This window comes from Dendrobates tinctorius, unplaced genomic scaffold (genome assembly GCF_039654945.1).
Source record: "Dendrobates tinctorius isolate UK_male_01 unplaced genomic scaffold, ASM3965494v1 ptg000093l, whole genome shotgun sequence".
In the NCBI taxonomy this organism is placed as follows: domain Eukaryota; kingdom Metazoa; phylum Chordata; class Amphibia; order Anura; family Dendrobatidae; genus Dendrobates; species Dendrobates tinctorius.
In genome coordinates, this window is record NW_027361761.1 from 23,116,181 (window position 1) to 23,138,595 (window position 22,415).

The 22,415-nt window shown below is 43.1% G+C and overlaps 1 protein-coding gene across 3 annotated transcripts in view; it reads right to left on the bottom strand.

Moving 5' to 3' along the window:
- Positions 1–22,415, bottom strand: part of LOC141098610 (adhesion G-protein coupled receptor F3-like) — a 130,529-nt gene that overhangs the window by 81,502 nt on the left and 26,612 nt on the right. For 2 of the 3 annotated variants that reach the window (XM_073586572.1, XM_073586571.1), the window contains exons 4-5: positions 16,686–16,850; positions 4,065–4,244 (exon numbers count right to left, since the gene is read on the bottom strand). In XM_073586572.1, coding sequence (XP_073442673.1) covers positions 4,065–4,244; positions 16,686–16,850 — 345 coding nt within the window. Of the gene's footprint in view, positions 1–4,064; positions 4,245–16,685; positions 16,851–22,415 lie in introns of those variants that run through there. The other variant, XM_073586573.1, reaches the window with a different exon arrangement.

Genomic DNA, 22,415 nt, shown 5'->3' on the forward strand with positions numbered 1-22,415 from the left:
CTTTGATCATGAGCCTACCATCATTTTATAGACAATCATCTTGGCTATCCCATACATAAATGTGACTTTCATCTATTTAGCATATGATTAGTTAAGCAGATTCATGTCATGTCACTGCATTGTTACTGTTTTGCTCGGGTGTTGGAAAAATGTTTTTCTTCCTGAATATTACAAAATACATCATGTTCTCACATCCCTAACCACTCAGTGTGATATTAGGTTGAATCCCAAGTGAATGGTCACTGGTGGAGTGAATTGAGGAGCAGCCATGAAGATTGCTCAAGAAAATAGAAATAGCATCATCCAGCTCATCCATAGCCGTCTCTCGGCCTAGAAAATTGGCAAATTGCATCATGTGAGTGCCATGAGAGATGGAAAAATATGAAATGAAGTCCAACCATCCATACAAAAACCAAAAGGTGGACGTCCAGACAAAATATCGAACTCAACAAGTCATCAAAAGATCTATCAATTCCGGTGTGACAAACACGGCAGTGGAGGTGGCTCACATGCTTCATAATAGTGAGATCACAAAAGTCCATGCAAGCTTCGTGCGACACAAGTTACACAAATCTGAAATGGTGGCCGAAAAAGAGTTGAAGAAGCTTTGACTTCAATATCGTCATAAGAAGCATTGACTTGAGTTTGCAAAAATGTAGAAAAAGTGGACAGGAGAAGATTGGAAAACGGGTGATTTGAAGCAATCAGACAAAAGTCAAAAGACTAGGTTCTGATGGGTGCAACTGGGTCTGGAAGAAACAAGGAAAAATGGGCTAATGGATGGATAAATGGAAGGAACTGTCAAGTTCGGTGAAGGAGCCTGATGATATGGGGTTGTTTCACAGTCAAAGGCATTGGATACTTGACCAGGATTGATGGTGGTCTCAATGCTGAGCTATATGGACATGACTAACTACTTTGTACACTCGGGTACCATAGTTATGAAAAGGAGAACATAGTGTTCCAGCAGAACAATGACCTGAAACATATGTGAAGATTGGCAAAGAAATGGTTCAATGACAATGAAGTAGAGGTGCTGGATTGGCCCACACAGTCCCCAGACCTCAACCCAATCCAACAATTATGGGTAGAACTGAAGAAAAACTGTAAACATATCAAGTGAGGTGACCAGTAGGCACCAACTTTGGAAAAGTGTAGACGTGACCTGGGATCAGATTTCAGTTGACACATGCTTGAATCTGATCGAGAGCTGCCCAGAAGGATTCAGGCAGTGCTGAAAGCCAAAGATCAATTTACAAATACTAACAAAATAATAAAAATTACAATTTAGATTTCTGGGGGCAAAACAGTAACAATGCATTGACATGACAACAATCTGCATAACTAATCATATGTTAAATAGTTGCAAGTCAAATTTATGCATGATATAGTCAAGATGATTTTCTATAAAATGATGGTGGTCTCATTTTTGAAGCTCTACTGGATGGTGAGATATGGAGCCAGGAAGTCAAAAGTTCTAAACATTGTTACCCTCTTGCTAATCACTGTATAAGAGAGTGCATTACTTTAACCCCTTTGCCACCAGGAATGGTATCCATTACACTTTCAATGGCCTAGAACACCAAGGAGGGGGACAAGCAGCAAGATTGTGATGATTGGGGGCCTTCAGGAACCCCCTATGTTAACCTTCAAAGTCCTAAACCCCTAATGAATTTACTATCAACCCTTTTACTGCTCTAGGCAAAAGAAGAGGTGATACCTCCACCACATCCTAGTGCAAGAGATGTCCCAGGACAAACTGAGGGCAAAGAGATGGAAGTGATTCACATGGGCCCCCCGATGAGCCCAGGATGATCCGCACACCACCAGGACCATCATATCCATCTCCTGTTCCAAAGGTGAGTGGTTCTTTCTCCCTGTGGTACTGATTGGCGTTTTTCACACTTCTGATTGACGTTCAATCCCGAAACTAGAAAACACTTTTAACTATTTGAAAAAGGAGAAATTTCAGTCTTTCTTCAATTTCACGAGACATGGACATTTTTCTCCCTTTTTTTTAGTACCTTGAATGGTAAAATGAACGGTGTCATTCAAAACTGTATGCTTGTCATGCAAAAAAAGAAACCTCATATGGCTATGTTTACGGAAACTTAAAAAATATATATATATATGCCTTTTGGAGGAAGAAAAATACAAAAATAAAAAATGGCCCAGTCCTTAAGAGGTTATAGAGGTTGTACACTATTCAGACAATTCAGTTTCAACTGCTATGTTTTTGTAAGGGACACCGCACTGCCCTTGCTTACCGAGTCAGTGTGTGTGTCCGGAGTTGAGCGGATGGTGCCCAGAGAGTCCAGGGGAACGGGACGGCCGTGGTGGAGAAGCGTGCTTCAGGTAAAGAGGACCTGAAGCACGTGACCACAAGGGGAGTGTCAGGGCGTGGAGACAAGCCCCGGAATTCGGGGTCTGGAGCTCGGGCTAGAGAAGCCCAGGGGGATGCCAGACAGACGCGGGTTAACCAAGAGACGACACAGTACAGATGGAAACAGGGTCAGAAAGCCGGAGATAGCAGCATGGTATCAGACGGGAAACACAAAGCGGAAGGTCAGGGACAAGCAGAGGTCAAAACCGAGAAACTAACAAAGTACAGAATTGGGTAGAAAACTCAGAAACAGGAACGGACCGGGTCATACACAAGCAATCACACACAGGCAGACAGTATCCTCAGATACACAAGGATCAGGAACTCAGCCGAGGTCAAAAGTATCACTGACAACGGACAAAGCCCAAAAGAGGCTATTTAAAGCCCTTCCACAGCCAGAGAGAGGCCCAAAGCATTAACCCCTGAAGCACTAGACAAGAAGTTCAATACAGACCATGACAGTTTCCCCCTTGTAAATCACTATCACTTAAACTCTCCTGTAGTGCCGATGCTGTTCCAGCGGTGTCGGCACTGGCTCTACCAAGATCACTTGACATTGTTATGCCATGCAATCCTTGCAGCCAATCAAAGGCCGCTTCATATACTTCGCCTTCAGGAAATCACAGCTCTAACTTTCTACAGATGTCAACTAAGTTCGAAGGGAGGGGAGAGTTAAGTGGCCACAAGGATATCCAGTATTAGTGTAAGGAGGAAGAACGGGCTGTACCTGTATTGAGCCGGGTCCGGAACTGTTGCGGCTGCGTCCCATGTTGCCGGTGAAAAGGAATAGGGGACCGGAAGGACCCAATGATCCGGGAAGAGGGGGCATGTTTAAGGAGAAAGAGCGCGCAGTGGTGTGGAGTTTCCCGCTGGCAGAGGCAGAGCATGTGCGTGCGCAGGACGCTTCGGCTTCCAGGCATCAGCGCCACGACAGACTGCGACTGACATCCCAAGAGCACTGCACCGGGACTGTGAGCAGAGACAGGGCCGTGGGCTCAGTTAAGGTTGGGGCCATGCTCATGCATAGAAGCGTGGGCCATGTACAGGATCTGGCGTTGCGGTCCCCCTTGTTGATCAGCACACCAAAGACCTCACTTGATCACTTGATACCGGGGTTTTGCAGCAACCTTGAATTTGGCTGCACGAGTTTATGGACTAGGAGTGCAACGGGTAAAACAGGAGACCACCCGTTACTGCCAGAAGTTGGACCATGAGCTGTGGAGCCCCATCTGAGGACATTTCACCGGCTGATGCTGGTACTACAACCCTCAATGGATTATCTGCAGCTGAAGAAACCAAGGACACGATAGGTTTACTAAGTGAACACTGTTGCTACGCTACCATTTTTTTTTCTCCATTTCCTATTTGACTGTTTCTCTCCCTGCGAGGAGTACCTTTACTGTTCAATTAAATTGTTATCCCTTGCTCTGCCTTCCTTGCGTCACTGCATCTCGTAACCTGCTTACATTGACACCACTGGAACAATGCTAGCACCAGAGGCGAGTGTAGGTTTTATTATTTTACAAGGGGGAAATATACTGATTGAGAAGGAGTTGTCTGAGCAGTGGACAACCAGTTTAAAACCACCTAAGTCTCAGTTTACCTTTCATAAACAATTAACACTTTAGACAAAAAGTATAGTTTTATGCTCTGATGGTAGTAGTGTCATGTACTGACTTACCTCTGTAGTCAGAGATGTTTTTAGGACTCTCACAGTAGGGAATATTGTCATCCGGGATAATCAGACACGAACAGAAAGCGGTGGAATTGCTACAGGGACGATAAGTGTAGCACACAGTGATGTTCCATGTGTATCCGGTCTTACAGGTGCATGTCTTCCCCGTATCCGTCACATTACACTCTAGAACAAGAAACAGTCATATCATTGAGGATTTCCTTTCCTACGCTGTTACTGATTCCTTCACAATGTATATATACTAGTGATGAGCGAACATGTTGGATAAGGCGTTATCCACCATGCTCGGGTGCTGACTGAGTGACTTCAGCGTGCTCGAAAAATATGTTTGAGTCCCCGCGGCTGCATGTCTCGCGGCTGTCCGGCATAGTCCTCCTGCATATGTTGCTTCTGTCGACCAGCCACGAGACATGCAGCCGTGGGGACTCAATCATATTTTTCGAGCACGCCAAAGTCACTCAGTCAGCACCCGAGCACGGTGGATAACACCTTATCCCAGCACCTTCGCTCATCACTAATAGATACCTTCACTGTTTCTGTACCATCCTGCAACTTTTAAATCACTTTAGACATTTTTTTAATATCCTCAAGATTTTAACGCAAGTCATTTTTGGATCTCCGCTTGTTCTCAGTGAATAAAAAAATATGCTGGCCTACACACGTGGTCAAAATTGTTGGTACCCCTCGTTTAATGACAGAAAAACCCACAAGGGTCACAGAAATAACTTGAATCTGACAAAAGTAATAATAAATACAAATCTATGAAAATGAACAAATGAAAGTCAGACATTGCTTTTCAACCATGCTTCCACAGAATTTTAAGCCCCCAGTCTGACCTGAAAGATAAGAAAAATAAGTTTTATTATACTCACCCGGGGGGGCAGTCCAGTCCGATGGGTGTCGCAGGTCCGGATCCGGCGCCTGCCCTGTTGAGGGCAGAGAAAAGTACTGTAGTGTGCTGGCGCTGGGCCTCTCTGACCTTTCCTGTCGCCTGCGCACTGCAGCATTTTGCTCTGCCCTCAACAGGGCAGAGAAGTACGCCTGCGCAGAAGTGTGATACCATAGCGAGGAAGCAAGCAGGAGGGCGGCATCGCAAGAAGATGGGAGGTGCCGGACCCGGACCTGCAACACCCATCTGATCGAACCAGACCGCCCCGCAGGTGACTATAATAAAATTTATTTTTCTTATCTTTCAGGTTGGACCGGGGGCTTATCTACAGCATTATAGAATGCTGTAGATAAGCTCTGAAAGGCAGTGACCGCATCTTATAGCGGCCAAAAGAGACAGGTGCACTTTAAGATTACAATTTACTGTACTTGTTTTTTTATTATAGCACAAAAAGAAAACACAGAATGACAAATGTGCAGAAATACCCTGCAGTAACAAATATGACAGTAGTCAGCAAGTGCTGGTAAAAAGATGGCAACAAATACAGGGTATTTAGTCGATACGTTCTTTTGCAAAAAAATGTATACCAAGCTACTCCACCTCGTCAAGGTAACCCTTAATGGAGCAGTCCCTATCTAATGTATTCAAAACCTGAACATATGAACAGTGTCTGAATGAACAGGATATTTTTAATCCCTTGTTTTTTATTATGTATTCACCTCCTCACATGTAAAGCACCATGGAATAAATGGCGCAATAATACTATAATAATGATAATAATTATAATAATAATAATAATAATAATAATGTCACCAAACAGCACAGTGAGTATCTGTAGTCCTCTATACAGGCCACTCACTGATTCCAAGATTGTAGACACCTGTGATGCTAATTAGTGGACACACCGCGATTTAACATGTCCCTTTTGTCACATTATTTCAGGGGTACTATCATTTCTGTCCAGGCCTATTTCATGAGTTCATTTTTTTTTTAAATTCTGTGGAAGCATGGCTGAAAAGCAATGTCTGACTTTCATTTGTTCATTTTCATAGATTTTTCTTTATTATTACTTTTGTCAAATTCAAGTTATTTCTGTCACCATTGTGGGTTTTTCTGTCATTAAACGAGGGGTACCAACAATTTTGACCACATGTGTATTTCTACCTACAGCTGAAGGTTTGCTACTTGCTAAGTATTTTCATTTTTGCGTTTTCGTTTCTTGCTCCCATTCTTTATTTTTATTTAAATTTATTTAAATTTTTTTTGCGGATTGAGTTGTACTTTTGAATGACACTATTGGTTTTAAAATATCTTGTGCTGGAAAAAGGGAAAAAAATTCCAAGTGCAGTGAAATTGCAAAAAAAGTGCAATCCCACAATTATTTTTTGTTTTGCTTTTATACTACGTTCACTAAATGCTAAAACTGACCTGTCATTATGATTCTCCAAGTCATTACGAGTTCATAGACACCAAACATGTCTAGGTTCTTTTTTATTTAAGTGGTGAAAATAAATTCCAAAGTTTGTAGCCCCATTTTCCAAGACGTTTTTAACTGCTTACTGCCAGCTGACGGAATAGTACATCATCTGGCAGTATCTCCTGCTTTGATGAGGGTTTTGAACAGCTGACATGTGCCCGCAATAGGTGCAAGTGGAATCGCGATCCACTTGCGCCTATTAACTAGTTAAATGCCACTGTCAAATGGTGACAGCGGCATTTAAATGGTGCTTCCGGTCGCCGGGCCGGAAACACGCGCACCGCTGACCCCCGTCACGTGATCGGGGGGTCATTAGTGCATCAGCATAACAACCAGAGGTCTCCTTGAGACCTCTATGGCTGTTGATGCCGGATTGCTGTGAGCGCCAACCTGTGGTTGGCGCTCACAGCAATGCTGTCATTCTGCTACATAATGACGATCTGAGCATCGCCTCTATTTAGCAGAGTCAATCAAGCTATGGCAGATTCTAGTCTCCCATGGAGGCTATGAAAGCATGTCAAAAGTTTAAAAAAATGTTTTTAAAAATATGAAAAAAATAAAAAAAACATAAAAGTTTAAATCACCCCCCTTTCAAGATTAAACAATAAAAATAAATAATAATAATAATAATAATAATAATAATCTTTATATAGCGCCAACATATTCCGCAGCGCTTTACAGTTTAACAGTTTCAAAACACAAGTCATAAGTAACAACGTTAACAATACAATAATTAAAGCAAAATAAGACGACCCTGCTGGTGAGAGCTTACAATCTACAATGAGGTGAGGGAGATACAGAGTACAGGTGTGTATTTACAATGGGGTATTTACAATGAAGGTCCAGCCATCTTGAGGGAGTAGGGATAAATGGAGAAAGTGAATGGGCTATACACGCACACTTACACATAGAATGACTTTGATTAGTGAACGTAATAGGCCGCTCTGAACAGATGCGTTTTGAGGGAATGCCTGAAACTATGCAAATTGTGGATAGTCCTAATTTCTTGGGGTAGAGCATTCCAGGGGATTGGAGCAGCACGGGAGAAGTCTTGGAGTCGGGAGTGGGAGGTGCGGATTAGTGCAGAGGTTAGTCGAAAGTCATTTGCAGAGCGCAGCGGTCGGTTAGGCCGATGCACAGAAACGAGGGAGGAGATGTAGGGGGGTGCTGCACTGTGGAGAGCTTTGTGGGTGAGAATAAGTACTTTGAATTGGATCCTATAATGAATGGGCAGCCAATGTAAGGACTGGCGAAGAGCGGACATGTCTGAGTACCGATTAGTCAGATAGATGACCCTGGCTGCTGCATTAAGTATGGACTGGAGAGGGGATAGTCGAGTGACGGGGAGGCCAATTAATAGAGCATTGCAGTAATCCAGGCGGGAGTGGATCAATGCTACAGTGAGAGTTTTTGCTGTTTCCATGGTGAGAAAAGGGCAGATTCTAGAGATGTTCTTTAGGTGTAAGCAGCAAGAGCGGGCAAGAGATTGTATATGGGATGTAAAGGAAAGATTGGTTTCAAACATAACACCCAGACAGCACGCCTGCTGCCGGGGTGTTATTATGGTGCCACCCACGGAGAGGGAGAAGTCAGATTTAGGGAGGTTAGTAGACGGCGGGAGTAGAAGAAGTTCAGTTTTGGAGAGGTTGAGTTTCAGATTAAGAGCAGACATGATGTTGGAGACTGCGGACAGACAGTCACTGGCGTTCTGTAGTACAGCGGGGGTAAGGTCGGGGGAAGACGTATATAGTTGTGTGTCATCAGCATAAAGATGGTACTGAAAGCCAAATCTGCTGATGGTCTGTCCAATTGGGGCCGTGTAGAGAGAGAGAGAGAAGAAGGGGGCCAAGGACTGAGCCCTGAGGTACCCGAACTGCAAGAGGAGATGACGTGGAGCCAGAGAACAAAACACTGAAGGAGCGGTCAGAGAGATAGGATGAGAACCAGGAATCATAGAATCATAGAATCGTAGAGTTGGAAGGGACCTCCTGGGCCATCTGGTCCAACCCCCTGCTCAAAGCAGGATTCGCTAAATCATCCCAGTTAGATGTCTGTCCAGCCTCTGTTTGAAGACTTCCATTGAAGGAGAACTCACCACTTCTCGTGGCAGCCTGTTCCACTCATTGATCACTCTGTCAAAAAGTTTTTTCTAATATCTAATCTGTGTCTCCTCCCATTCAGCTTCATCCCATTGCTTCTAGTCTTTCCTTGTGCAAATGAGAATAAAGTTGATCCTTCTACAATGTGACAGCCCTTTAGATATTTGTAGACAGCTATTAAGTCTCCTCTCAGTCTTCTCTTTTGCAAACTAAACATTCCCAAATCCTGCAACCTTTCCTCATAAGACAGGGTTTGCAGACCGGTCACCATTCTGGTCGCTCTTTTCTGAACTTGCTCCAGTTTGTTGATGTCTTTTTTAAAATGTGGTGCCCAAAATTGGACACAATATTCCAGATGAGGTCTGACCAAAGAGGAGTAGAGGGAAATAATGACTTCACGTGATCTAGACTGTATGCTTCTGTTAATACATCCTAGAATTGCATTTCCTTTTTTGCTGCTGCATCACACTGTTGACCCATATTCAGTCTGTGATCTATTAGTATACCCAAGTCTTTTTCACATGTGCTGTCACTTAGCCCTATTCCTCCCATTCTATATATGCTTTTTTCATTTTTATTGCCCAGATGTAGTACTTTGCATTTCTCCCTGTTAAAAACCATTCTGTTAGTTGCTGCCCACTTCTCCAGTTTATTTAAATCTTTTTGAATCCTCTCTCTCTCTTCTCTAGTATTAGCTATCCCTCCTAGCTTTGTGTCATCAGCAAATTTAATCAGTTTACCCTCAATTCCTTCATCTAAATCGTTGATAAAGATGTTGAACAATACAGGGCCCAGGACAGAGCCCTGTGGTACCCCACTTGAGACATTCTTCCAACTGGATGTGCAGCCATTTACGACCACTCTTTGGGTCCGATCACTAAGCCAGTTATGAATCCACCTAAGAGTTGCCTTGTCCATTCCATACTTAGTCATTTTTTCAATAAGGATTGTATGAGAGACTTTGTCAAATGCTTTGCTGAAGTCAAGATATACTATATCTACAGCATTTCCTTGATCCACCCAATCAGTAATACCGTCATAGAAGGAAATTAAATTAGTCTGACATGACTTATTAGTTACAAACCCATGCTGACTCTGTTTAATCACTTCATTCTTATCCAGGTATTGACATACATGTTGTTTAATAATTTGTTCAAAGATCTTTCCTGGTATAGAAGTCAGACTCACCGGCCTATAGTTGCCTGGGTCCACCTTCTTCCCCTTTTTGAAGATAGGAACAACATTGGCTCTTCTCCAGTCTTCTGGCACTTCTCCTGTTCTCCAAGAATTTTCAAAGATTATGGAGAGGGGTTCAAAAATTTCTTCTGCTATCTCCTTCAGTACTCTGGGGTGTAATTCATCTGGACCTGGAGACTTGAATTCATTTAGGTTAGCTAAGTGTTTCCTCACTATCTTTCTGTTTATAGATATCCTGGATTCTTCTATTCCCTTAATAGGACAGTGAATAACAGTTGATGTTACATTTCCTTTCTGAGAGAAAACAGATGCAAAATAGGAATTTAAAAGTTCAGCCTTCTCAACATCCTGTCTTACCATTTCATCATTTTCATCCTGTAAAAATCCTATAGCATCTTTGACTTTTCTTTTACTTTTGACATATCCCCAAAATCCTTTATTATTGCTTTTGACATCTCTTGCAAGCCTCAATTCATTTTCAGCTTTAGCTAATCTGATTTGTGCCCTGCAGGTTCTGCAGACAGCATTATATTCTTCTTTAGATATGCCTCCTTCTTTCCATTTTATAAACATTTTTTTCTTCCTTTTTAGCATGTGCTTAAGTTCTGTGTTCATCCATCCTGGTTTCCTTAAATGCTTCCTATTCTTCCCTCTTTTCAGAATTGTTAACAACTGTGCTTTGAGAATTTCATTTTTCAAGATTTCCCATCCTTCCTGGACATTTTTGTCTGTAAGGATATCCAGCCATTGGATCCCTCCAATTCTCTTTCTGAATCCCTTAAAATCTGCCTTTCTGAAATCTAACCTTGACGTCTGAGTCTTCACAGGTCTTCCTCCTCTAGTTATCCTAAATTCTAAAATAGCATGGTCGCTACCTCCTAGGGTCCCAGCCACTTTTACCTCCTCAACCATTTCCTCCCTGTTTATAAGGATTAGATCCAAGGTAGCAGTTCCCCTTGTTTTCTCCTTTACCTTTTGGAAGATAAAGTTGTCAGCAAGAGAGGATAAGAATTTCCTTGACCTGTTAGTTTTGCCTGAGAGAGATTCCCAACAAATGTCTGGATAGTTGAAATCTCCCATGACAACTATGTCATATTTTTTGGAGAACTTGGCCATTTGATGCATAAAGAGTTCATCCATATCTTCAGCTTGCACAGGCGGCCTGTAGTAAATGCCTACAATGGTGTCCTTTCCATTGTTCTGTCCTTGTATTCTTACCCAAACAGTTTCCACAGAACTCCCAGTCTCTGAAGCTTCAATCTCTGTGCAGATATACACGTTTCTAACATACAATGCGACACCCCCTCCTCGTTTATCAAGTCTGTTTCTTGCAAATAATTTGTATCCTTCTAGTCTTGTATTCCAATCATGTGTATTGTCCCACCAAGTTTCAGTGATTCCAATGACATCATATTTCTTTTCCTGTGTTAGTAGTTCCAATTCTCCTTGTTTGTTGCCCATGCTTTGTGCATTAGTATAGAAACATTTTAGTTTGTGATTGGTTTCTCTTTCTCCAATATTTTTATTAATTAGATTCTTTCGTCTTTGTTCTTCCTTTCCACTTCTAATAGCAGAGTTCTCAATAGCAGTTCTCAAGAGCAGGGTCCTTAATGCCTAGTGACTGGAGCATAGAGAGTAGAATCTAGTAGAAGAGAGTAGAAAGTAGTATAAAATCAAACATAGACATATTTGGTATCGCCGCGTTTAGAATTGGCCGATCTATCATTAACAAAAGGATTAACCTGATCGCTAAACGCCATAGCGAGAAAAAAAATTGAAACACCAGAATTAAAATGCAATGACGGGCGATCAAAAGATCGTATCTGCACAAAAGTGGTATAACTAAAAACGTCAGCACGGCACGCAAAAAATAAGTCCTCACCCAACCCAAGATCACAAAAAATGGGGACGCTAAAGGTCTCGGAAAATGGCGCAATTTTATTTTTAAGCAAACTTTGGAATTTTTTTTACCACTTAGATAAAAAGAACCTAGACATGTTTGGTGTCTATGAACTCGAAATGACCTGGAGAATAATGGCAGGTCAGTTTTAGCATTAAGTGAACCTGGTAAAAAAGCCAAACAAAAAACAAGTGTGGGATTGCAATTTTTTTTGCAATTTCACCGCACTTGGAATTTTTTTCCCGTTTTCTGTTACACGACATAGTAAAACCAAAAGTATCGTTCAAAATTAAAACTTGTCCCACGAAGAATAAGCCCTCATATGGCCATATTGACAGAAAAATAAAAAAGTTTTGGCTCTGGAAAGAAGGGGAGCGAAAAACGAAAACGCAAAACTGGAAAAAGCTCCGGTCATTAAGGGGGATTTATGATACCATTTTGGTGCGATCTTTTGATCGCCCGTTATTGCATTTTAATGCAATGTTCCTGTGACCAAAAAAAGGTAATTCTGGCGTTTTGACCTTTTTTCTCGCTACACCGGGTAAATTGTTTTTTTATATTGATAGATCGGGTGATTCTGAACGCGGCGATACCAAATATATGCATGTTTGATTTTTTTAATTGTTTTATTTTGAATGGGCGAAAGGGGGTGATTTGAACTTTTCTATTTTTTTAATTTTTAAAATATTTTTAAAAACATTTTTTTTTACTTTTGGCATGCTTCAATAGTCCCCATGGTAGACTAGAAGCTGCCATAACCCGATCGGCTCTGCTACATACAGGAGCGCATAGCAATCTGTCAGTAACAACCATAGAGGTCTGTAGGAGACCCCTGGTTGTCAAGCCAACACATCGGTAACCCTAGATCACTTTATGGTGGTCACCGATGGGCGGATTTCCTGCCGGAATCGCGTGTCAAATGCCGCTGTCAGAGTTTAACAGCAGCATTTAGCGGAGTAACAGATGTGGGTGGATCACAAGAGACACGTTAATCTCTGACAGCAGCATTTAACTCGCGCTTCCGACAAGTGCGCAGGAAGTCCCAACCATCGGTGACCCCCGTAACGTGATTGCGGGTCACTGATAGGTCGGCATGACAACCAGAGGTCTCCAGCCAGGTGTTCGTCGCTGTGACGGGGCAGGAAGAGACGCCAGGCCGATAAACAATCCAACGAGATTTATTGGAACAGGGAACTGGGGCAACACAAATGAAGATAATTCTGCAGCGTCCGTAAAGAGTCCACAATGAGTCCACAATGAGATCACATAAAGGGAGCAGATCCGGGGGCGCCACCCGGCAGTCCAATGCCAGGAAAATAGAAATAGTCCTTGGATGAATTCAATGGATCCAGCAGATGAGGACACAATACAATCCCACATGGCAGCTTCTAGCAATACGCACAGTCACCTGGATCTCACCTCAGCATAAGATCCCAGCCCTTCACAAGTCACCACAAAACTGACTCGGCCAACAGTCTATTGTCCTGTGTCCTGGGACCAGCCCATCCATGGTGGGAGGTTCACACCAACTTTTAACATGTGGCTACATTGAGAAGTTTCCAGAAGCTACCTCTATGCTTGTCACTGACAGATTGCTATGAGCGCCTGTATGTAGCAGAGCCGATCGAGTTATGGCAGCTTCTAGACTCCCATGGAGACTATTGAAGCATGCCAAAAGTAAAAACTAAATGTTTATAAAAATATTAAAAAAAATATGAAAGTTTAAATCATCCCTCTTTCGCCCCATTCAAAATAAAACAATAAAAAAATCAAACCTACACATATTTGGTATCGCCGTGTTTAGAATCACCCGATCTATCAATATAAAAAAAAAATTAACCCTATCGTTAAACGGCGTAACGAGAAAAAAGTCAAAAACAAATCACTGCAACATTGAATTAAAATGCAATGACGGGCGATCAAAAGATCGTATCTGCACCAAAGTTTTATAGCTAAAAACGTCAGCTCGGCACGCAAAAAATAAGTCCTCACCCGACCCCAGATCATGAAAAATGGAGACACTATGGGTATCAGAAAATGGCGCAATTTTTTTTAACATACTTTGGATTTTTTTTTTGACCACTTAGATAAAAAAGAACCTAGAAATGTTTGGTGTCTATGAACTCGCAATAACCTGGAGAATCATATTGGCAGGTCAGTTTTATCATTTAGTGAACATGGTAAAAAAACAAAACAAAAAAAAAACAACAACTGTAGGATTGCACTTTTTTTGCAATTTCACAGCACTTGGAATTTTTGTTCTCGTTTTGTAGTACACGACATGTTAAAACCAATGGAGTCATTCAAAAGTACAACTTGTCCTGCAAAAAACAAGCCTTCAAGTGGCCATTTTGAACCACAAAATAAAAAAGTTATGGTTCTTGGAAGCAGGGGAACAAAAACGAAAATGCAAAGCCAATAATATCTCTGGTTGTTAAGGGAATAAAGGGAAGGTGCCATCCAAAAATTTTTTTTTCAGCAATTGAAAAAATGTATAGAATTAATGTTTACATTTTCTTAAGAAATATCATTTGTTTTTAATTTTGCAAAATATGAAAAATAATTTTAAAAAGTTTGGCATTTCCACTTGTTAACACTAGGGGGAGCAGCTACTGAAATTTGGCACAAAAACCTAGTGTACAACTAGATCACATTACTGCCCTGCAGTAATTATGGGTGGAATCTGCTGACATGGGTGTGATGTCACTCATCTCCTCCCCTTCTGGGTGTTTGCTAAGGGAAAAGAGAGGATGACATTTAGGAACACAGTAAGCAGCCATTGTGATGGGGCCTGCAAAGTTACTGACTGTCTTTGCATGCAAAGTCTGGATCAGAACAGGTCATCAATCAGCAGAAATGTTTCCTGGATTTCTGTGGAGCAGAGAAGCAGACGGTCCATCCATGTGTATATAACACAGGGCTCTATGTACAATTCCTGGCACCGAACAGGTGCCCCCCCATAGACCAGCACACTGCTCTCCTGAAATACTCTGTGCTGCTGTCACCCTGCTCCTTCCACCATACATCAGGCCCCTGTTGCCTCGCTTTCACACATCGCGAGGTCAGGATCTGAGGAGAGGAATGGGGTCTTTGGTCACTGAGGATGGCAGGCAGCAAGGATTCTGGGAGCAGAGTGACAGCAGCACAGAGTATTTCAGGAGAGCAGTGTGCTGGTCTATGGGGGGCACAGAGGGAGATATATGGGGGAGGAGCAGGGTGACAGCACCACAGAAATCCAGGAAACATTTCTGCTGATTGATGGCCTGTTCTGATCCAGACTTTGCAAGCAAATACCCCATTCCCCTCCTCAGTTCCTGTCCTGGCGATGTCTGAAAGCGAGGCGACAGGCACAGTCCTGGGTGACGCTGGGAAGCAGGATGGGGGAAATGTAGCCATACAGTAACGATAAAAATGAGACCCCTCTCTTCAGCTGCCTCACCAGCCCTCCCCTGAGTGCACCTAACTATTACCCCTGACCCGTGTGCAGGTGCTCAGCCAGAACCACCCTAGAATGGGTCCCCTTTTAGCAGATAATACTGCCATAGTGTTCTCACATAATACCGCCATATACTTCACACATAATACCACCACATAGATCATACACAATACCACCATGTAGATCACACATAAAACCAGCAGGGTGACAGCAGCACAGAGTATTTCAGGAGAGCAGTATCACACGGGATAGGATTAGATACACGGCTCAGCAGTCAGTATCACACAGGAGAGGATTAGATACACAGCTCAGCAGTCAGTATCACACAGGAGAGAATTAGATACACGGCTCAGCTGTCAGTATCACACAGGATAGGATTAGATACACAGCTCAGCAGTCAGTATCACACAGGAGAGGATTAGATACGCAGCTCAGCAGACAGCATCACACAGGAGAGGATTAGATACTGACTGCTGAGCTGTGTATCACACGGGATAGAATTAGATACACAGCTCAGCAGTCAGTATCACACAGGAGAGGATTAGATGTCCAGCAGATTGCCAAGTGTTTTTAAACAGCAGGGAGCAGGGGCAGCAGCTGGTCGGGTGTTTTGGAAAGAGCAGCTCGGTCTCTGTCCTGGTTCCTCTCCTGCAGCTGGTATGTGCAGAGTGAACATCCAAGCAGTTATGCTGGAACAGTACAGCATCCAGGGCTTGCAATAGAGTGTAAATGGAGCTAAAAGGAAAGCACTGGGCTCTAATAAGATGGCGCCTGGCCACACCTACAGCCATGAATTGAGCTGCCCACAGACGCGTGCCCAGTTCACTCCTGATGCAGCTGCAATGATACAGATAGGGTTGGGAGCCGACTGTTACTGTTATGTCTTATGCCAAGGGACTGCCGTAAATGAGCATGGAAAGTGTCGTTCAGCAGCCAGAGAGGTAAGACGGCAGCCCCCAGTGGCTACATTAATACAGTAAAAAAAAAAAAAAACATACACACCACTGAGTCAAGCTTAGGAGACAATATCTTTTTATGCTATTTTCTTTTTTACATTAAATTATGAAAAAAACACGGCACCTTCCCTTTAAAAAGAACTTGCTGGATTGGTTCTTTATTTCATCATTTGTTGCTTATGAGTAATATAGGTCTCATGTGTGAGAGAGAGAAAGAGACAATGACAATATTTTCCATATGAAAAGTTTGGGTCTCCATTGTTTTTAAAGGGCTTCAGGTTCTGGTTCAAGTTCGGATACAGTTCTGGTAACCAAAATGAACTTTGGAATAAAGTTTGCGTCGGATACCGGAACCTGAACTTCCACATGTCTGCATCCCTAATCGTATTGAAACAAAAACACAGGACTGTAAGTGACACATCGATGGAATCAGGGTCTCTGCCCCTACATCATATTACTTTCAGATTACATAGCAAAAACCTGCTGACAGATTCCCTTTAAGCTTCTTAGTCCTGATTTCCTTTTTGTACCCGAGCTATTTTGTGATCCCATCATTATGATTGCCGTCTCATTGTAGTAACCTTCTTTCAGATTATAACTGATTTATATATTGACCAGTTTATCAATTCAGATAAAGTATACACGTTGTTACCTGTGGTGATGTTGAGCTTCGTCAGGCTCATGCTTAATGTAGAATTGATGTAGACTGTGAACGGTACTGTTCCTGGGCTCATAAAAGAAGCTTCGGCTGCTGCGCTGGCGTATCCTTCCAGGGTGAGGGCCGTGTAGTACACATACTGATATACACTCTGTGCAGCTGCAGTTAACATAAATGGGATATTAGTATTACATGCGCTGGTTCATTAAATGGTTAATCCCTTTATTCCCTCCTTCATAGACGCCTACTGTCGCAGGGCACTTGTAAAAACAAGCAATTTTACAATTCACTGTCTTAAAATTTGCTGCTGTTCTTGAGATATTAATCCTTTTTTTTCCTTCTGTTTACATCTTATTGCCTTAGAGACCGACCACCGCTGCTGTCTAGCGTGTAAGGCCGGGGTCAGACTTGCGAGAAACTCGGACAACTTCTCGCACGTCAATACCCGGCACTGCCGCCGGCACTCGGATCGGAGCGTTCAGCTGCATGTATTTCTATGAGTGCCGGGTATTGACGTGTGAGACTCGTCCGAGTTTCTCGCAAGTCTGACCCCGGCCTAAACAAAACACTGCGATGAAGTCGGCCCAGATTAGGAGGTAACAGTGTGCTTCAGGGGTGAGGGGGTAAGCTCTGGACCAGAGAAGACTTGTCTGAGCTGAGCTCTGTACACTCTAGGGAAGAACCACTCACTGGAGTCTCAAAACTATCCTCAGCATCCTGAGTGAGTAGAGAAGCAGTGGAGGAGTGTGTAGACGCCAGGAGTCCCCTGGGTCAGCCCTGAAAGGAGACTCTGATCTGGTGAGGCAATGCCCGGGAAAAGCTACAGTGGCCATCTTAGCAACTGCACTTAGTGCAGCTCTGAGGAGAAGAGTGCGGCCCCCTGACAGGAACATACCTCATGAAGATCTGTTGATTAGAAAGGAGCCCTCACCTGCCTTGATACCTGCTCCCTTCCCTGACTCCGATATAGACAACCTAGCTCCTCTCCAGCTCAGTTACCGCCTGATCAAACTCCTGATTGCATCTTCTATTTACACAATCTCCTGCTCTTCACATAAGGCTGTGTCCACACACAGCGTTTTTTTAGCGTTTTTTTTACCGCGGTTTTCACAATAAAACCGCTATAAAACAGCTAAAAATAAGCTTCCCATTCATTCCTATGCATTTTGCACTTTCTGTGCACATTGATGCGTTTTTTTTACCGCGAAAAAACCGCATCGCGGTAAAAACCGCAGCATACACATTAATTTTGCGTTTTTTTCCGCGGTTTAGGCTTCTCCCATGCTTTTAGAAACCGCTGCGGTAAAAAACGCATCAAAACCGCGCAAAAAACGCGCAAAAACCGCCGCGGAAAAATAGGTGCGGTTTCTGGGAAGGGATTCAGGTTTTTGTGCAGAAATTTTCTGCAACGTGTGCACATACCCTAAGGGTTGGAGCTACACCTGGTGACAGAAGAAGGACATAGCATATTCCTCTTTGTAGTCTTGACTATAACACCAGCCATCACTTAGAGGATTGTTTTCTTTGCTTCATTGCCTGAGGTAATGTGTGTTCCCTGAAGCTTATGGCACAGAACTCTAAGGGTACCGTTACACTAAGCGATGCACCAGCGATCCCGACAACGATATGGATCGCTGGTGCATCGCTAAGTGGTCGCTAGTGAGCTGCCACACAGGCAGATCTCACCAGCGACAAAGCAGCGGTCGGGGGTCGCTACTTACCTGTCAGACGAGGCGATCCTGACATCCTCTGCCCGCGTCCACGCGTCGCTCTTCGGCGCCACAGGAAGCGCCCGACGTGAAATGGTCCAGGACGTTCTCGCGCGATCAGCGACAGACAGCGGGGAGACGGTCGGAGGTAAGTATCACATGTAGCGATATCGCTATGTGTAACGGGCCCTAAAGACTGTGTGCACACGTGCGGAATTCGAGGATTTTAAGCGCTTTTGCCGCGTTTTTTCGCCAGGAAAATGTTGCGAAAACGCATACAAAAAGCAACCCATTATTATTATTATTATTATTATTATTTTTATGCATTTATATAGCGCCATTTATTCCATGGCGCTTTACATGTGAAAAGGGGAAATATAGACAAGTGTAATAAACATGTGTAAGACAAGGAACACACAAGTACATAAGGAGAGGGGACCCTGCCCGCGAGGGCCCACAGTCTACAGGGATGGGTGAGGATACAGTAGGAGAATCTCATCGCATCGTGGAAAAATACGAAGCAAGCTCATTCTTTGTGCGGAATCATGAGAATTCTGCACACATAGGAAATACTAATTTCCGCGGCAATTCCGCACGTGTGGACATAGCCTAAATTATGCAGCAATAATTTTACACCACATACAAAATGGTTAAAATAGGAGGAGCACCCTCCAGGGAAACTATCACACAGATAAAAAATTTAAAAGGGAATATTGAAAGATTTGTTAAAAATAAACTAATTTACCTCCCCAGACATCATCTCAAAAAGTGTCTCCTCTCTCCAAAGACCTAGCCACTACCACAAGGGGCTCAATAGCTGAGGACATGAACAGTGACACGGAGGAATCTACTCAAGATACGAGGCCAGTCTCTCGCTCTTTTATTCAGGAGGCTCTTCTCACAGCAGTAGACCCCCTGATGAAAGACATTAAGGACATTAAACAAGAAGCAACCCAAATTGGACCGAGAGTGGAAACACCGGAAAACACTCAAGAGTCCCTGCAATTTCTCTGTAGTTGCCGCTGAGATTCTTCATAAGTGTCAACACTACATAAACACAGCTTTTGATGCCTTGGAGGATCAGGAAAATAGAGGACGTCGAAACAACTTACGTGTCAGAGGCCTTCCTGAGTCTGTGCTTTCTGAGTCTATACCTACTACAACCAAGGCCCTCTTTATTCAAATACTAGGTGATAAATATCAGGAAGAGGTTGTTAAAGAAAGAGCACACAAAGCGCTCAAGAGAAAACCTAAGCCCTCTGAAACTCCCAGAGACGTAATATGCCATCTACTAAATGACAAAGTAAAGGAAGATATTCTGAAAGAGTCTAGAAAAGTAGACAGTATCTCTTTTGAAGATTCTCACATTCAGATCTTCCAGGACATCTCCCCCCCCAGACTCTCGAGAAAAGAAGGATCCTGAAACCTCTCACGGAAGCTCTACGAAAGAAGAAGATTCTTTATTCATGGAAGTTTTCATTCGGGATAGCGTTTTCAGTGGAGGGGAAAAGAGTGACCATCCGCACTAGAGAGGACCTAAAGGAAGCACTCTCAATACTAGACATCCCTGACATGCACATTGAAGAGTGGAACATTGTGCAAGACCTAACAACCACCTGCCCAGTCACCCCTCCGATGGCTTGGGAACCTGCCCCCACTGGCCACGCAGGAAAAATAAAGAGGAAGCAGAGAAAGCTCACACCCAAGCAGCTGATCCAAGATTAACTTTAATTTCTAAGGGCTATGCCCTCCGTGTTTTGCTTTTCCTGCCTTTTTGTCTGTAGACGGAGATAACGCGTTCAGAGCTGAGCAACCCAAGTGCTGTTGATATCTTTTTGTAATGACCATTTTGTTAACCAACGTATTTACTTCTAAATAAAAAAAAAATACTGTTTTAATATAATTCATAAATAGAAGAGTTCAGGTGCCGTCCCTGATGACGGTTATTCAGATTCTAATGATTCACACCTCACCTGGAAGGGTTCTTAGAGGCTTAACATGTGAGGAGTTAAGTTACCTGTTAAAGTTTTATAACTACATTGTACAAATAACTGCTCTCTTTCATCTTAACTAGTTTTCTCCCTCCCACTACTCACTGAACAATCTGAGTAACAGACATTAGCAGACTTAACCAGTTCCTACGGTCAGGAATGCTGATTATGTAACCTCATGGGTCACTCTCCAGAAAACGATCCCTTCCGCGCCTCCCGCCCAGAAGGGGTGCCCTATGGGCATATGCATATGGCTCCACTCTCTTCTGTAAGTAGGACTAGTTATAAGATTCTTTCATACAGCATTAGAAGACTCAACTCCTCTTCAAAAAGAGGCCAGATACTGAAATATTTAAAGAAAAATTAAGAAGATTTTTGCTTATTACAAGAAACACACTTAAAATTAAGTGATGTCCCATCTATTTCCAACACATCCTTTTCTAAATGGTTACATTGCCCCTCACAGGCTGGGAGATCGAGAGGGGTCAGCATAGGCATAAGTAGACAAGTACCTTTTACCCTACTAGATCAGATTATGGATGATGATGGTAGTTATATAAATTCATAAAAGGCAAGGTAGGCTCTACACTGATTACAATAGGGAACATTTATGCACCGAACAGTGGACAAATCCCTTGGTTTATGGACCTGTTGGATCTACTGCGAGATTTCTTGGAGGGAATTTTGGTGTTGGGGGAGATTTCAATGGCGCCCTAGAGCCACCTTTGGACACTTCATCAGGGAAAACGCCTTTTTCACAGAAAGCTTTGGGTAAACTTAGAGACTTGCTCCAAAGGGCTCGCTTAATTGATATTTGGAGGTTGTCTAACCCCACTACTAAATATTTCACTCACTTCTCAGCCCCTCACAACTCTTACCAGAGATTTGATTATATATTTGTACAGGTACAGTTTTTGGAGCGTTTCTCTAACCCAAAGATAAAATCCTATATTTTCTCTGACCACTCTCCAATCGAGGTGGATTTCTCCATTCCAAATATTCCCAAAAGAGAATTTAGCTGGAGACTAAATGAGCTATTACTCATGGATACAGAGATCTGTAGTGAGATCTTCCGAAAACTCAATGAATTCTTTCAAATTAATGATAATAATGAGGTACCCCTCCAGACTGTATGGGAAGCCCGCAAATCCTTCATTAGAGCAGAATTTATATCATTGGCTGTTCATATTACAAAGAAAAAAGAGAAGGAAATACAGGACTTACTTGACAAAATTCAGACTATTGAAAAACAACATAAAAAATCCATTTTGCTATCCCAACTCTCTTTTAAATAATCTAAGGAACCAGTTAAGTAACCATCTAAACCTACAATTGGCAAAACAATATTTATATTCTAAGTACAAATACTATGCACACGGAGACAGACTGACGAGGTATATGACTCGCCCCCAGAGGCTGTGGGGTACTCGGTGCCGGGCCCATTGATTACAATGGGAGATATCACAGCGGCAGTGACCCGGTCCGTGGCCTCAGGCGGTCAATGTAAAAGGGGTAGAGTGATGGAGATAAAGTCATTGAGATGATTCGTGACGCCTCCTGTGGTTTCTGGTCAGTTTGACCAGCGCTGCAGGGTTGCCTCTCTGGGACAGATGGTGTGATGCAGCAATGATGTTGTAGCCCTCCACAGGTAGGGCTGTAGTGCCAGGGCAGAGTAGATGAGGTTGGCAAATGAGGAGATAGTGAGGAAAAGTAGATGGTGCAGTGATAGGCACAGAGATGTAGCAGTGCTGAGTGGGTTGGCGCAGGAAGAAGGCAATGAGACAGATGAATGCAGTTCCAGTTCTTTTACTCATGTTCTTGGCACAGACAGGTGCCCACTTCAATGCAGATCAGGGGCTCAGCCAACTCCCAGGCAGACGGAATTAACCTTTCCAGCTCTCCCTTTCGTGTGCCTGTTCTGAACGTCTCCTTTCTAGCGCTTATACTGAAGTACTTGTAGTTGTGTGTTAAACCCAAGTTCCTCCTCTCAGATGTTCCTTGGAACTCTACTCGCATGACAAGTG